Source organism: Ursus maritimus, unplaced genomic scaffold, assembly GCF_017311325.1.
Source record: "Ursus maritimus isolate PB19 unplaced genomic scaffold, ASM1731132v1 scaffold_3, whole genome shotgun sequence".
Taxonomy (NCBI): Eukaryota; Metazoa; Chordata; class Mammalia; order Carnivora; family Ursidae; genus Ursus; species Ursus maritimus.
In genome coordinates this window covers 35874277-35891132 of record NW_024425563.1, presented here as the reverse complement: position 1 = coordinate 35891132, position 16856 = coordinate 35874277, and the positions used below count along the sequence as shown (strand labels likewise).

The following is a 16856-nucleotide window of genomic DNA, read 5'->3' as shown; positions in this document are numbered from 1 at the left end:
GTAAATATGTCCAGGGGGAGAAAAAATAAATTTAGGATGTTTTGTCCACTTGCCACTTTCAGAAAGCTTCAATTTTCCTGGCATGCAAACATTTACAGCTTTAACCTAAAAGTCATTTGTGACTTTGGTGTACTCCTTATATTTTAAACAACTCCCTGTAATAAGTATGATCAACTTACCTAATCAAAACTATTAAGTGTAGGTACTTTTCTTCCCCCATTTCTCCAGATCACCCTAAGCTCACTATCAAACTATAGGACATGATATAAATTTCAAAGCAGACAGAATCTGAACATACTAGCAGACCAATAAACAACTCTAAGTAATATCCTTTGTAGAAAAGTAGTTACCAGCTATTCTCTGTTCAGCTGGGCTTTCAAGTCATGGTCAAAACATTCAACACTTTCATATCATAAAATATCTCAGATAATAGGAACAAAATCTCTATGCAATATACAGATATCAATGTTGGAATTTCATTTTTAAAAATCTGGCATTTAGTTAAGAGATAAAATTATTGTTTAGAAGTATTTTTGTATGAGTCATCTTAAGTAAACCAGTCTATGAAACAGTATACATGGAAGTCTAAAGAAAATGAAGTCCAACTAAGAGAATATATAAAATGTATATTACAAAGCAATATATAAATGAAGGTATTATGCTCATGTAAGAAACCCATATTTGAGAAACAATGGGCAACCTCCAAAGATTTGCTCAGTAGAGGAAATTTTAAGACATTAAGAAAGCTGCCTCACAATTTTAAAGTCAAGAGCTTTCTTTATACAGAGGCAACAGGGTCTAGTGTAAAGGACTTAAGCTTTGGAGTTAGACTTTGGTTCAATCCTAGCTCAGCCATTTACCATCTGTGAGTACATGAGCAAATTAATTAACCTTTTGAGTCACAATCTATAAAAGGGGACACTATTTATTTTGTGAGCTTGTAGTATAGATAAGAAATATGTGAATATGGCTGGCACAATAAATGGTAGCTGCAATTTGCAGTGAAGCATTTTTAAATTGAAATGAAGTCATTATGAGCAAGACAACAAAAAGCTAAATGACTATTACTGTATAGGAGATATTGATGTCGAGTAAAAGCTCTAGTAAATGTATTAGAAATCTTTTTTCTTCTTTTGAGTAATCTCAAAATACAGATAGCAAAAACAGACATTTTTTAGGTGACAATCCTGATAAAGGTGAAACAGCGGTGGTATGGGAATCATACTCAGGAAGTCTACTGAATTTTACTTTTCCCGTGGGCAGAATAAAGAGGTTACATTAAATAATCTCTATGCTCATTTCCAACTCTAAAAATACATGGAACTAAGTAAAGTGGTTAAGAGCTGTGAAGGCAGATTGCCTGGATTCATACCAGCTCTGCAGCCTTGAGCAAGTTTCCTAATTTCTCACGCAAGCTTCTTATCTATGAAATGGGAATAATAATGGTACCTATCTCAGAGTGCCGTGAGGATTAAGTAAACAAAGACAGTACACAGAATGGTGTAGACATGTAGACAACAGTTAATAAATGGTAAATCTTATTAAATGGAAAAAATTCTCTAAGGTCATTAAAATTTTTAAAAGCTGGAAAATCATCTGGGGAAAAAGAAAAACCTTGTTTTTACTTCAAGAAAAACAAAATTAGGACCATTGCTGGTCTTTTAGGGAAGAAAAAAGTATTCCTGTTTCATAGTGTTCTGGCAGAAATGAGAAAATATCAAATTAAAAGAATGCCTTCAAGCTAAAAAGAATTAGTGTCCCCCCTCTCTCATCTAGACTAAAATAGCTCAAAACTTTAGAAATAGAAATGAAACAAAACAAAAAATTATGAAACGCGTGCACTTTTAGTTTTGGCAGCAGATTTGAAAACTCCCTGCTCCCCATGCCAAGTGAAGTAATATGGCTGATCCTGCCATCTTGCTAGAAATGAAACTGCTGCATCTGTGGATTTCGTCCCTTCATTGGATGTGAGGCTGATCTTGTTCCATCTGTCAAACCCAGTGATTGCCATTGCTTTCCCTATAGAGAAATCAACTGTGATTATGGTTTTTCTGGTTTGGGTCAAAAGGCTTCTACAGAAAGTTACATCATACTCCCACGGAATCTGCAAATGACAATGGCTGGCAAGGAAAGGCATATAAAATCTCGTGTGAATGATATCAGAGAATCTCTAAACCTAAGAGTGAGCCATGGGGTATACTTCCTTGGGTATCTGGATGCTTTCCTCCCCTTTTATCCTTATATGAATTATCGATTATTACAATTTCTGAATAGCCTATAGCTGAGCAATAATACTAGTACCAAATGCTGTGTTACTAAGTCTAATTGACTTATTTAAAAAAAAAAAAAACAAGGATAAAAGAGGAAAGCAAATAGTACATTCAATAAACACAATACAAATTGCAGGGAACAACAGCTGTAATGTTCCATTTTAAAGTTAGAATGAGATTATGAATAGAACACAACAGAAGTTAATGGTAAATTCCAGATTTTTAATGTAAATGACTTAGAATGATACTACTGACTCATTCTGAGAATGTTAATAAACTCAATAAAACTAAGGAAAAGTGAAGACCAAAACTATCCGTGTGGGATTAGCCAAGATTCTATTCAAATTGAGTCAAAGATTTCTTAGATAGGACATCAAAAGATTCATAAAAGAAAAAAAATTGATAAAGTGGATGTGGCAAAATTTAGAACTTCTGCTCTTCAGAAAACATGGTAAGAGAGAAGATAAGCCACACACTGGGAGAAAATGTTTCCAAGTCCTATATCTGATAAAGGATTTATACCTAGAATATATAAAGAATTCTCAGAACTGACTATAAAGAAACACACAATCCACATTTTTAAAAATTGCCAAGAGATCTGAACAGGTACTTCACCAGAGAAGACTAACTGTAGCAAGTAAGCACAGGAAAAGATACTTATCATCAGTAGTTACTGGGGTAATAGAAAATAAAACTACAACGAATTCCCACCAGACACCTATTGGAATAGTTAAAAAACAAAAACAAATAGACAATACCAAGCACTGGTTATTATGTGGAGCAGATGGAACTCCTATACATTGCTGGTCGGAATGCAAAATGGTACAATCACTTTGAAAACAGTCTGGTAGTTTCTTAAAAGTTAAAAATGATTCATGTTTATCACATGACCCAGCAATTCCACACCAAGTAAAATAAAAATTTACCTTAAACCCTGTCTATGAATGTTTCTAGCTACTTTTATAATTACCAAAACTAATTTCAACACCCCTCAATTGAGGAATGAATAAACTGTGAGATATCCATATAATGGAATACTGCTCTGCAATACAAAGGAATAAACATATACACAATACAGATGAATCTGTATCAATTATGCTAAGTGAAAGAAGCCAGATTCCAACAGCTATATAATGTACGATTTCATGTGTATGACATTCTGCAAAAGAAAAGTGTCTAGGGACAGAAAACAACAGATGTTGTCAACTACTGGGGGTTGACTACAAAGGAGCAGGAGGGAACTCGGGGGATAATGGAACTGCTCTATATTTTGACTGTAGTAGTGGTAGTCACACAACTATATGTATTTGTCAAAACTGCAAAATTATACACAAAAAAGGGTTAATATTACTATAGGCAAATTTTTCCTTAATAAAAAATTTACATATTATTAAGCTAAGTAAAACTAACAAAACCCAAAACTAACATGCAAATAAGCTTAAAATAAGAAAAAGTGACTAAGCCCATTTTTGGAAATTAAGGTCCAAGCTACAATTGTGCTCCATGCAACAGATTAATCTCCTGCTTTGTTTGGTCTTACTCCTCTTGTAGTAAAAATAACGGTACATTGGACTTCTTAAAAATATACTTTAAAAAATAAACCTACTATAAAATGTTTTGTTCATTCCAAATGCCTGCTAGGTCATTAACTCGATGAAATCCATCATCCTACATTCCCAACTGCTCTTTATTCTTTCAACATTTTTTTTTTTTTTTACATTTTAGACTATCCACCACGTCAGAACACTGTTCAACTCTTTCATCAGCTTATTTCAAGTTCTCTTTATATTATACTTCTCAACAAGATCTTAGAGAAAAATTGCGTGCTAAGGCTAAGACTATCACCTTAGTCCAGGTCCTTATCTTTGCCCCTAGCTACACTTGATTTCAGGCTGTCTCTACTTTCACTGATCCTATCTTTGGCTGACTGATCTGCTCAAAAGGTTTAGTTCTTTTTTTTTTTTTTTTCCTGCCACATTGAGTCTGTCCCCACCCAACCAGTGGAACTATTTTTCCAGTGGAAATCCATTAAAGGAGATTTTAATGAGACAACGGAAAATAACAGTTTGCACTTGAATATTACACTCACAGAAATGTGAAGAAATAGGTTTAGAATATATTATTAAAAAGCTAATCAGTATCTGTATCATTTAGGAATAATAAACATTGTTCAATTTCAAAAAAACAAAATCTAATTTAAAGAATGTGAGACAGGGCTTAGAATTTACTTGTATTAACAGTAATGTTATGCCAAATATACTCCTGGCCTTACAAAACTCTTAATTTTTTGCCTTTCACTACATAATTTTCTGATGCTTTCATCAGCCAAAAGGATTGGAACTTTATATAAATCCAGTGGAGTGTTTCCTAAATTATGTTTCACAGGTTAATAGGTGTGGTGGGAGGAGGTGGTTAATGAGGAGTATAGGCAAGGATTTCATGGTAAGTTTGTAAATGTTTCCCTTTCTTTGACACTTTTTCTGAGTATACTCATTAACATCTCACCCAACACAGGGCAGAGCACAGTTTGAGAAATCTTTAAACAGAAGATTAAATCAGAATTAAGTTGAAAAAATTTAACTGCATCAAAGACACAATGCCCACACCATAGGCAGCAGTTACCAAATAGCAACTAAACTGGGGAATGCAGACACAGCTCAGGTAGATGCAAGTTAGTGTTTAAATAGCTAAATTAATACCTTGTTACTCAATGGGTATACTTTTGACCAGGAGTTTCTGCATCACCTTTAACTGTTCAAGCTGTCTCCCAAAATCAATTTCAATCTTCAGAAATTTAACAACATCCCCACATGATTTCAATGCATGTTAAAGGTTGAGAAGCACTGGCCTACAACAGGAGTTGGCAAACTTTCTGTAAAGAGCCAGAGAGTTAATATTTTAGGTTTTGTGAGCCATGAGGTCTCTGTCGTAGCTACTCAACTAGGCCGTTTATTATAACGATAAAAAGGTCTCTATATTAAGAAGGTGTAGTAATTAAAGATGTATGTATGTACTTGGAACAGAACCCAAAACTACCTGAAACAAGAAAATAACAGAACTTGAAGGACAAACCCACAATTTAGCAATTTATAATGAAGATTTTTAATATCCCTCTCTCAGTCCTAATGGAAATAGACAGAAAATCAGCAAGCATATAGATCTAGGAAGAAAACCCACCAGCTTGACTTAGCTGGTATTTGTAGAACACTGTACCCAATAACAGCAGAATGCTCATTTTTTTCAAGTGAACATGGTATACTCTCCAGAATAAAACACATGCCAGGCCACAAAACGTGTCTTAAAAAAAGACTAAAATCAAACTATGTTCTCCAATCACATGTAATTAAATTAGAAATCAGTAACAAGAAATGTGGGAAATCCCTCAAATATCACATTATCAGACAACCAATTTTTAAATAACCCAAAGGTCAAAGAAGAAATTTCAAAGGTAATTAGAAAGTATCTTGTGAGACAGCACAGTACTAGTATAAGGTCAGACATATAGATCAATGGAACAAAAAAGAGAGCTCAGAAATAAAGCCTTATATTTATATTTCATTGACTTTGGACAAAAGTTATGAAGCAATTCAACAGGGGAAAGGATAGTCTTTTCCTCGAACAGTTAGAAAGCCATATTTTAAAAATATTAGATCCTTACATCATACCATAGACAAAATTTTTTTCAAAATAGATCATACACCTAAATGTAAAAGTTGAAACAATAAAACGACTAGAAGAAAACTATAGAAGAAAATCTTTGTGACCTAGGGTTAAACAAAGTCTTCTTCGATATGAAACTAAAAACACAGTACATAAAGAATAAGTTGATAAATCAGTCTTCACGAAATTAAAAACCTGTACTCTTCAAAATGTGTTTTATAAGAAAAAAAGATAATTCACAGACTGGGAGAAAACATTTCCAAATCATCTGATAAAGGGCTTGTATCCACAATATAAAAAGAACACTTAAAATTCAATCATAAAAAGAGAAGTAACTCTATTTAACAACGGGCAAAAGATTTGAATATTTTAAAAACAAAGATAAGTGAATGACTAATACACACATTAAATGATGCTCAACATCATTAGTCATTGGAGGCATACAAATTAAAACCACAACGAGATAGCACTCCACACCTAAACTGAGAGGCATTCTGAGGTAGATCAACTTTAAAAAAAGAGTAGAATGGAAGGACAGAATCTGGAAATTGATTCTCTTAAAATTATTCTTGCTGACCTATTCTTTGGAAAGCTTTTGTGTACCTCCAGTGGTGCACATACCATATTTGAAGACCACTGGTATACGAAAACAAGACAGATATGGTGGCTTAGACAATAACTGGTTAATAGGATTTGATGATCTGAAAAGGTGTTCAAGCATGAATGAGGCTGACTGGGGGGGGGGGAGGGGAGGAGTAGTTAGGGCCAGAAAAGGAGCTAGCAGGAAAAAGGTGAGGGAAAGAAGCAGAACTCTTTTAACAGTTTCTGACATCAACTTTCACCATCATCATGATTCTGGTAGTCCCCAGCACTAGCAAGTAAAGTGAGGAAGATAGCCTCAGGCAACACCCACAATGTTTTTATCATTTAGTTGACTCCCACACAGGCTCCCTGCCCTAGCCCACGCTGACAAAAAGGCACCATGCCCAGGCAAGTCTCTACATCTCCCTTCAAACACTCACATCTAGAAATCACTCCATAGCAAGTAACTGGACCAAAGCAGACAACTGCACCAAGCACAGGTGACCTTCCCTTTTGCCCTACATCTTAATCTGATGTACTCAATTTACAACATTTCTCACACTGTAATAATTGTTTACATGCCTGCCTCTTCCCTAGCCCATTAGAGATTGTGACTTAAGACAGACATTTCTTTTTCATCTTGCAACCTCCAGCAGCCAGTACAATATCTGATACATCCTGCAGTCAATAAATGTTCAAAGAATGTTAATACTATAAATATAAACTCCAACCATGCAATTTAAGTATCTTTGTCTACAAAAGAACTTTTAAATTTTTTTAACATACATGGGCAACAAATGTATTGTAAAACCCAATTTTTCTTTCTTAGGAGAGCCACTGATCTACAGTTGAGAACCTGATATGTTATATATCTACTCACCCTTTACATAAATGGGAAGTGTCTATATAAAAGAAAAGTGTTGTAGTGAAAAGACCAGTGGACTAGATAGAAGCTAGGTAACCCGCTTAGGGCCAGTACCAGAGACCCTGAATGCGTCTTCTCAGGCATTCAGTTTCCTCCTGTGTGAAATGAAAGGACTAATGTGCAATCTCTAAGCACCCATCAAATGTTAATATTTAAGGATCTTTAATCTCTAAGTGTTTAATGAACAATTAGAAGGCAGGAGGCCTGTAACTTGCTGAGTATTCCTAACATTTTGGTACCTCTTTGCTAGAGATCAAAGTAAATTATACTGTCAATATTCATTCAATACTTCCATGAACAAAAATAAGCACCAAAAAACAATCTCCTTTTGAAATCAGGAATGTGACTTTTTGATTCTAGTAATTTAACTCTTGAAGCAAGCATTAAATCACACATCACAGGCATTGACATAATAAACAAACTATACGCTTACCTGCCAGGAAACTGCTCCTAAAATCGCTGTTGCAAGAAGACTAAAAAAAACTAACTGCTCTGAAATTAAGCAAAAGTGACGCATCCCTTTGGATGCCATGATTCTATCAAGGCTATTGTTATCTACCCTGTGGGTGAAATATACTTTATGGCAGTCATTTAATTTGGTATGGAATCCCCAAAGAGTTAAGAGAAAAATAATATGGCAAATCATCCAGAAAATTCCGAAAATGGAAAAGCCTGGTATCACAAAATACCAGAGGTGAGTGTCTCTAAGTTTAAATGCTGAAAGAATAAAAAAGGTAAGCTCAATCATTCCTGTGAAAACGACTGAAAGTCTTCTGCATATTCTTCCACGGTACAAAAAGGGTTTCCACCTTTCAGTCACTGAAAGTCCACTAAAATAAATGTCAAGGAAAGGGTCAGTTATGAGGCAGATAAAAAAACATGCAAAAGCAACTGGATTTTTGGGAGTTTCCAATGAGGAGAAAAACAGCAAGACTGCAAAAATAACTAAGTTTGGAATAGCTAAGAACGACTTCATTCTCAGGTCAATAATCAGCATGGCCAAAGCTACAACAAGTAAAATGACACTCAGAGACTTCTCCACCAACATAGTTGTGCTGGCAATAGCAAATCCAACAAGTTCCAGAAATTCAACTGTGGTTAGTAAAGTGGGTCGATGACGGACATACCCAGAAATTCTCTCCACCAAAGCACATAATATCCTTAATACTATGGAAGTTAGAAGCAAATATTTGGTTGATTCTTCTTTCACATCATTTTTAAAGGATGAATTGTCAAGAAAACACAGGAGGCCAAGCAAGAATCCAAACCAAAGATTGGAGAGACTTAAACTTGCTGCTTCCATCGAAAAATAATAATAGAGTATGCTGGCAATTCCAAGAACGAAAAGACCAAGAATAAAAATTACCAAAATTAAGGAATTTGCTGTTTTTTCCCATCTTACATAAAGACCTAAGCATATAGCAACCAGTAAATTGATTCTGGCTAAATAGCCAAGATAACGCACTGAAGAATGCATATTCACTTCTCTGTTGACTTCTTCCAGTCTCGTCATTGCTAAATACAGACAATGACTAAAGCAGTAACGCAGTGATTTACACATGTAATCTGGCAATCTGGGCTTTCTCCCCGTGGTACAAAAATTAACTGCTTGTTTTTCATCCAGCAAATCCAGCGTATCCGTAACTACTACTTCAGCATTTCCTCTGGTGGACTTTTTGTTTATAGTGATCTAAAAAGGAGAAAAAATATGTCAGGGTTAATTTTATATAATTTATCTTCTGTATCTCTCTTCTTTGTACAAAATAATAAATAAGTGAGAATTAAGTTTCTTCTGAAACTCAGGTTTAAATTTAACTTGCATGTATCGTAATGGTAACCGTTTCTGGTTTAAAAAACTCAGTTTATCCCAATAAAAATGACAGCACTTTCTACTTAACATATGCTAAGAAGTATGACTAAATCACCATCAGTGAAACTGTTTTTCCAAAGACTAAGCCATTCTTACTTCAATGGTTGGTTTTTCAGCTACAATGCACAAATGTGCGATATTCAACCTAGCTTAGATTGTAGAAGATGGATTTGGCACAATCAAAAATTACTCAGCAGCTAAACCGAATGATGGACTTCATCATTACATCTAATGTGAAAAGCACTAGTATCCACTAATAGCGACCGTTCCTACCTGCCTAAAATCCTCTCCATCTTTTTACAAGGCAGCTCTGACAGGCTATAAAATCTTAGTCTTTACATTGTTTAACTAATAAACTTACCAGAAGTAAAGTTTAACTATATTAAAGTTAGTCCCTAAAGTTAACCCATAATTTTCTCTGTACTTTTATCTCTACTAATTACTTGCATTATCAAACCTCCTTTCTAGACCTAAATACTATCTCTATAGCAAGCCAATTCCTGAACTTTCTAGTTAAACTTGTAAAGTTAGAATGCTAACCAATATTTACCGTACATTAAACTTTTAGTTTTAAAATGTTAACAATTATTCATTAAAGAACCCAGATAATTATTTTAGTCTTTGAGTGCCTCCACAAATTGCACCTAAAATGTGACAGTGGTCAAAAAATATGTTAACTGTCTACGAGATAATCAAAGTTTCTGGTATACTGTTTCAGAACTGATCCATTCAACAGCTCATGGTCACATTAAATACCCATGGAGAACTCAACCAGACAAAAATTCCAAAAATGACTCGTTTGTGTACAGCTTATTGATACTTTAATAGTAGGACACATGAGGGGCGCCTGGATGGCTCAGTCGGTTAAGCATCTGCCTTCAGCTCAGGTCATGATCCCAGGGTCCTGGTATCAAGTCCTGCACTGGGCTCCTTGCTTAGCGGGGAGCCTGCTTCTCCCGCTGCCTCCTGCTCCCCCTGCTTGTGCACGTGTGCTCTCTCCGACAAATTAAATCTTAAAAAAAAAAAAAAAATAGGACAGTAAAAGAAAGACCTAACAAAAACATGATAACCTGGAATTAACCCTAAATTACCTGCCTGACTGGAGGAGAATTTTACTGAGTGAGAATCTTACAGTCTCTGGGACGTTTAAGTACTGTTACTAAATCTACTTCTTACTAATTCTACTTCAACATGTATATTTTTTATAGATAAACCTATTTCAGTATTCTGATTTTCCTCAATTACATCTTCATCCAGTCATTTCTTAAGATACCATACACTGCTAAAGAAAATGTCTTCCTTTGGTATATTTTGGCTTTACCTTTTCTGCTCCTATGTAAGACATTGATAAAAATCTAGAGTGCTTTGCATTTCTTAAAAAAAAATCACTCCTGTAATATAATCGTTCAACAAATACGTTGGAATATAGATCCTCAAACGGTTGATGGTACAGTCTGGGCTTAGACAACTGAACGCTGATGGAGGAAAAAACACACACTAGGCGCAATGGTTGCCACCCAATTCATGAGACATCCTTCTGTTTCTTTGGTCAACACTCTCCCATTCTTTGTGACTATCCAACCTCTCATCCTCAAATCTCTGACACCCACTTCCCACTCACTGCACTCTCACTAGATGACTGCCTCCAAAAGAGTTGTCAGAAGAGAGCTTACTTGAGTTTCCAACACCACAAACCCACCTCTACCGACATCTGATACAGGGAAAGAAGGGTGTCCCTTCCCTATCTAAGGCTAAATCTTTCAGCCGTACTGGATATCTCTTCCTCTCTACCTCTTCCAGAAGTTCACAATCTCCTTGCTCTTCAAACTCCCACTCTTCTCTCATCCATTAGCACTTAAACATTTGCAAAGTTCTTTTTAAAAATACCAAAAAACCCAGAAACAAAAACAATTTTCACACACCCCCATCTTCTTGCCTAAGTTCAATCTTCTGTCCTCTTTTGATAGCTATTATTTAATTGCTCCACTTCTCACACCACTCAACAATGGTTCCCACCATACAACAAACTGCTCTGCCAAATTCTAAAATGATCTATAAGCTCCTAAAACCAATGGGAACTTTTCACTTATTATCCTGCACTTTCTTCAAACAACCTTTGACATTGTTGACTTCTCTCAGTTTCTGAAACCTGCCCTTCCTTTAGCTTTCAAAGACCAACCTCCAGATTTTCTTCCTAACTCACTGACTTCTCCTCCTTGGTCTTGTTGAAGACTCTTGATTCTCAGTCCATCCTTCAGATGTTCAATCCCAGGTCCAGGCTTTTCTCTCACTGTACACTTTCTATAAGCAATCTCATCTATTTCCATGTCTTCAATTATTCTCTCTCCCCAACTAGATACATATATTAATCTACCTGATAGAAATAAAAGCACCAGCTCTCTTAGAGGTAAAACCCTAGAAAAAAGGTAAACAAGGGTGCCTGGGTGGTTCAGTTGGTTAAGTGGCTGCTTCAGCTCAGGTCATGATCCTGGGGTCCTGGGATCGAGCCCCACATCTGGCTCCTTGATCAGCAGGAAGCCTGCTTCTCCCTCTCCCTCTACTCCCACTGTGCTTGCTCACCAATAATTTTTTTTTTAAAAAGGAAAAAAGGTAAACATGTGAATTATACCCATAACATCCTTATCACAGTATATATGCAACCACACTGTCAAAATCAACGTGCAGAATATTTTTAAATGGCTAATTTACAAGTCTTTCCACATTCTGAACTTCTTCAAAGGACAAATGGCTGAATCAGAGAGTAAAACAAAGTATCACATCTTTTCAACTGGTCTGCCATTTTTGATTGAATGAGAAATTACTTGTGAAACAGATAAAAATGCAGCACAGAAGAGTCTGTTTTATAAAACCCCACATACTACTCAAACCCTCCTCTCCTTCACCACCTATATTTAGTCCTCACCAAGTTCTATCCACTTTTCTTCCTACACACATCTCAAATATTTCTATTTTCCATCCCCAAATCAAAAATCCCAATTTTTGCCACTATCATCTCATGCTTGAATGTCTCCCTATATGTACCTGTGCTCTCTCCAAGAAGTGTCTCTTTTAAAATAAATTTGTTAGTTCACTCTGTTATGTAAAAACCCTACAATGGCTTCCCATCATTTTAAGCAAAAAAGTCTAAATTCCTTAACACGCCTTATAAGGTTCTCCATATTGGATGTGAATAACTTTCCTGCAGCATCTCTTCTCCTCTTGAACTTTGTATTCCATACTGACCTTTCAATTCTGAAGTGCATCACTGCTATTCCCTCTCCAGGTACACTTCTTCCCTCCTCCTAGACCCATCCCAGTCCTCACACCTGGCTCACTCCTACTCTTCAGGTCTCACATAAATCATTTTCTTAGTGAGATTACCCCTGACTCATTTATGTGATCCCTGCACTTCTTCTGTAATAGCAAAATGTTGTCATTTCTTTAAGCTCTGCATTCCCTACTGGATCGATCACAAGGTCTCTGAAAGTTTGTCTTTAATGCTGTGTACCCATGTCTTGGGAAAAAAATTGGCACCAAGCAGGTATTCAACAAATACCTGTGAAAGAAATAGAGACTACTACAGAAATAATTATATTTAATAATAATGCCAGTTATTTGACCCTTATTAATACATGAAGAGAATAAAATTGTATAATATCCTACAGCTCATAAGTAGTAGAACTAAGGGAGAGTCCATGAATGTTTCTCTTTTGGCCTTACTTCAGCCTTCACTTAATTCATCCAAATTCCTCCAAACCAGTTGGTTCTCTTCGGTGTCCTACTTCTAGGGCATTAATGGCTCACTAGAGCCACTACATACACACACCGTATCACTTGCATCAGCTTTGGACTCAGAAACTATTTCCGTCCCATCTAGGAGAAGCGTCAAAAGCTGAAAGAACCAATCTGAGCACCCAAGGTCGGGGAATTCCCGTGCTTTGGTTCTATGAATTCATGTTAACTCTTTGGCCCATTACATACAAGTAAAAAGGCAACTTAAATATTCAATCTCTTAGTACTGGGGCACCAAGAGCAATTCTTCCAGAAAGAGTCTGCCAGTTCTCTACCACCCCTCTACTTTGGGAGAAGGCAACCACAACTCGGGGCCCAACTGTCTGGGGAACCGCGGGGTATACGGAGCACCCCACCTTCCATCCTTCAACCCCCACCGTCAACTACTCTCAGGGCAGGTATCGCAATCTCGGCCCCGGGAGACCGGCTGTGCGGAACTAGGGGCTCGAACTACGCAGAACCCTGGGCGGTGTCTGTGCTCTGGTCTTGCCACCCCGCTGTTCACCCCGACCCCCCTACCTGACTCGGCCGCCGCCTCCAACGCTCTCTCAACCCCCGGAGTCGGCTCTGGGGCCAACACGGTAAAGGGAGGGCCCTTGGGGCTGAGCCTGCAACTCGGAGCTGGGAGGTGGCACGCCGGGGTGAGGGTGGGGGGTCGAGGGCCCGAGGCCACACGCACTAACACAGGCCCGTCTCGTTGGAAACTTTCTCCGTTACCGGCCCGACCGCGGCCGCCATGTTCCTGCCGCCGAATCCGCGACGGTACGGAACGCCGCCGGGGTCAAACCGCGCGGCGCACTTCCTCCCTGAGGCCCGGCCCCCTCCCCGCCCAAACTCCCCCAGCCGCCGCCGCTCCAGGTGTGCCCGGCGCAGCGACAGCACACGCAGCACCCCCACCTAGGGTGCCGGCTGAGTCCGGCCTCCGTTGCCTTCTGGGACCTAGGATCGGCGGCGAACAGGGAGCGGGAAGACCACGAAGGATCCCGCAGACCTTGCCCATGGAGCCTCTAGGCCGCCGCCTCGGGCTGGACCGAAACTGGGGCAAGACAGGCGGGACGGTCCACACGTGGGCTGTAAATACCGCAGGAGGCGTTGCTGTTCTTTAGTATCTATGGCATAATGCATGGCTTTGTGTCCGCTGACCAGCAGAAGCCCAGGCTCCTTCGGCTCGCCTTCAAAGCCCGTCTCGCCTCCTTTTCTAATTAAGACTCCTTTTAAATCACTGCCCGGGTCTTTACTCCACCGACAGCACCAGAGCTCCTTAGGCTTGGCCGGTTCCATTCCCCTTCTTCCACCTATCCTTTGCACGTCCACCAGCCTTCTTCTTTTTTAAAAAAAAGATTTTTATTTTTTAAATGAACATATAATGTATTATTTGCGTCAGGGGTACGGGTCCGTGATTCATCAGTCGCCCAGGCCTGATTCTCATTTGTACTCTGAACTCACTGAATAAACGTAGGGGGAGGCAGCCTTTCATAGGGAGTCTGGATCCTGGTTCCTCCTCTTTTCTACGTGCAACCTGTGTTTCTCTGTCCAAAAAAAAAAAAAAAAAAAAGAAAAGGTAACTAAACCTTCCTTGCAAAGATACTGTGTAACAATATATTTTTTTTTTTCTGGCAGAAGGTAGGCCTTCAAAAAGTATGAATGTCTTTCCCCTAAGAAGCCTTGCCCTTCTGCCTTCTATCCCTCCCATCATTTTCTGCTCCTTGTAGCTCTTAGGTCAGTTAATTTCTCTGAACCCCAGTTTCCTCATGTGTTAATGGGATACTAATACCACCCACCTCACAGGGTTGTTGTAGGGATTAAGTGAGATCATGTATGTAAACAAATACCTTAAAACCTTTAGATGTTTTATCCCCTTTGGGATAAAGCTCAAAATCCTTCAACAGGTATGGACAAGTTCTGTAGTCTGGCCATTTTTACCTCCAGCTTAACCTCCCACAACACTCCCCCAGTTGTCTGCACCCCAGTCTGTTTTCATTTCCTCAAATGCCAGGACATGTCCAGTTTTGCTCACCATTAATGAGGCCTGGGGTAGTAGGATAGTTGGTACTTAAATATTTGTTGAATAAAGTGATAGTACACAATAAGCCTTCAGCAATCACTAGTTCTCTCCCATTTATTGTCTGTATCATCTATACTTTCCCTATCTTTGATGATAGAATGTGCATTGGGGTTGGGGTGGGCAGCTGATCAATAGTGATAAGACACTCTCAAACTCCGATTCCTCCTACGTAATTTAAAAGTGTGAGATTCTGTCCAGACTTCTGTCTTAACTCCAAAAGCAGTTACTACCCAACTCCCAAATCTGTAACTCCGGCCCTTTGGGGAACACGTGTCACATTTCCAACTGCCTGCTAGATGTTTCTACTTGAATACATTGCCATCGCTTCTAATTAAACTTACCTTTAATAGACATTTACACATATATGTATATTTTTTGTAGGTTGATTTTGCATTCCCACCATCTGAACCACCATCCTGTGTTTGGAGAACTCCAATCCACGTTAGGAGTCTAGTGGCTAAATCTGAAACGCCATATTCTTGTTCTACCAATCACGTACACCGGCTGGGAGCTGTCGACTCAAAAAAGCAAACAAAGCAAGCCATGCTTCCTGGGTAACTGCAGGAATATAGGAAGGTAGATTCATGGGGCAAGAGTGAGAGTGGTTCCAGCAGTTGGCATCCAGCATCCAGGCTTAGCGGTGTCAGTGACTCAAGATGCCTGTGCGTGCCTGCAGCAACCCTAGAGCCCCCTCCCATCAGTTCAGTGCGTGTTGTTACTGGTTGTACTCTCTGAGCATGCAGGTCCAAGCTCCGTTTCCAGCCGTCCTCAGAGCTACCCAGTATCCTCCTATAAATTTCTTTTCTGCTTCAATCAGCTACAGCTGTTTCCTGTTCCTTAGCACAAAGGTCTCTCATTAGAATAGTGCTTTTTCATCTTCCTCAAACATGATCCACAGCCTTGTGACCTTGAAACTATCTTTGATGCTGGTTATCTTGTCAGTATACTTTAGAATACTTCAGCGAGATGTGTATGTGTTTGAGAGTTCACTTTCATCTGCGCACTCCAGGGTGGATAATTAACATTTGAAAGACTAATCAGGAATCTTCACTATGAAGTTGGATGCACAAGTGCTTCCACTATCACTGTTGATCTGCACTAGAGGTATGTTAATTAACATAAAAGATTATAAATAATTTTTCATTGTGGAAATAACAGGTGTTCAAGATATATGGCTGGCTAGAATATTGTACAGGCACTTCTGTTCTTGCCTAAATGGAGTATGTGTAAGAAGCTTCTGAATATGGCATACTGACGGCCTTCAGAATGGCTCTCTGAGTCTAGAATGCTGTTTAGTACTTTGGCACCAATTTTTTGTGTGTGGGGAGTGTTTTTTTGTGCCTGCTTGTTGATAAATATTTATCTGTGTTGTTGCATGAAGTCTGAGACTTGCTTTCACTGTAGGACATGACCTAATAGTAAAGGGAGAGGGTAGCTCCCATCGATCTGTAGTTGAAGGCTGCCAGCGTTTACTAAAAGAACCTGCCAGTTGTGAAGGCCAAGTGTTGTCTTCATTCACTACATTTCTTGCATTTATCATTTCTTTTCAAATTCCATTGCCAATACCCTAGTGGAGGTCCTAACCCCTGAATTACCTCAGTAACTTCTGTGGTTTGTCATTTTGATGTCAGCCTCACCCCCGTCTAATCCATCACACTGACTGATAGTCTTGGAGCACCGTTCTGTGTCACT

At 38.5% G+C, this 16856-nt stretch overlaps 1 protein-coding gene across 1 annotated transcript in view; it reads right to left on the bottom strand.

Moving 5' to 3' along the window:
• TMEM168 (transmembrane protein 168) overlaps window positions 1-13746 on the bottom strand; it is a 28864-nt gene extending 15118 nt beyond the window's left edge. The window contains exons 1-2 of the mRNA XM_008686518.2: window positions 13619-13746; window positions 7871-9127 (exon numbers count right to left, since the gene is read on the bottom strand). Coding sequence (XP_008684740.1) covers window positions 7871-8998 — 1128 coding nt within the window. The 5' untranslated portion in view covers window positions 8999-9127; window positions 13619-13746. The remainder of the gene's footprint in view (window positions 1-7870; window positions 9128-13618) is intronic.
• Between the last annotated feature and the right edge of the window lie 3110 nt (window positions 13747-16856).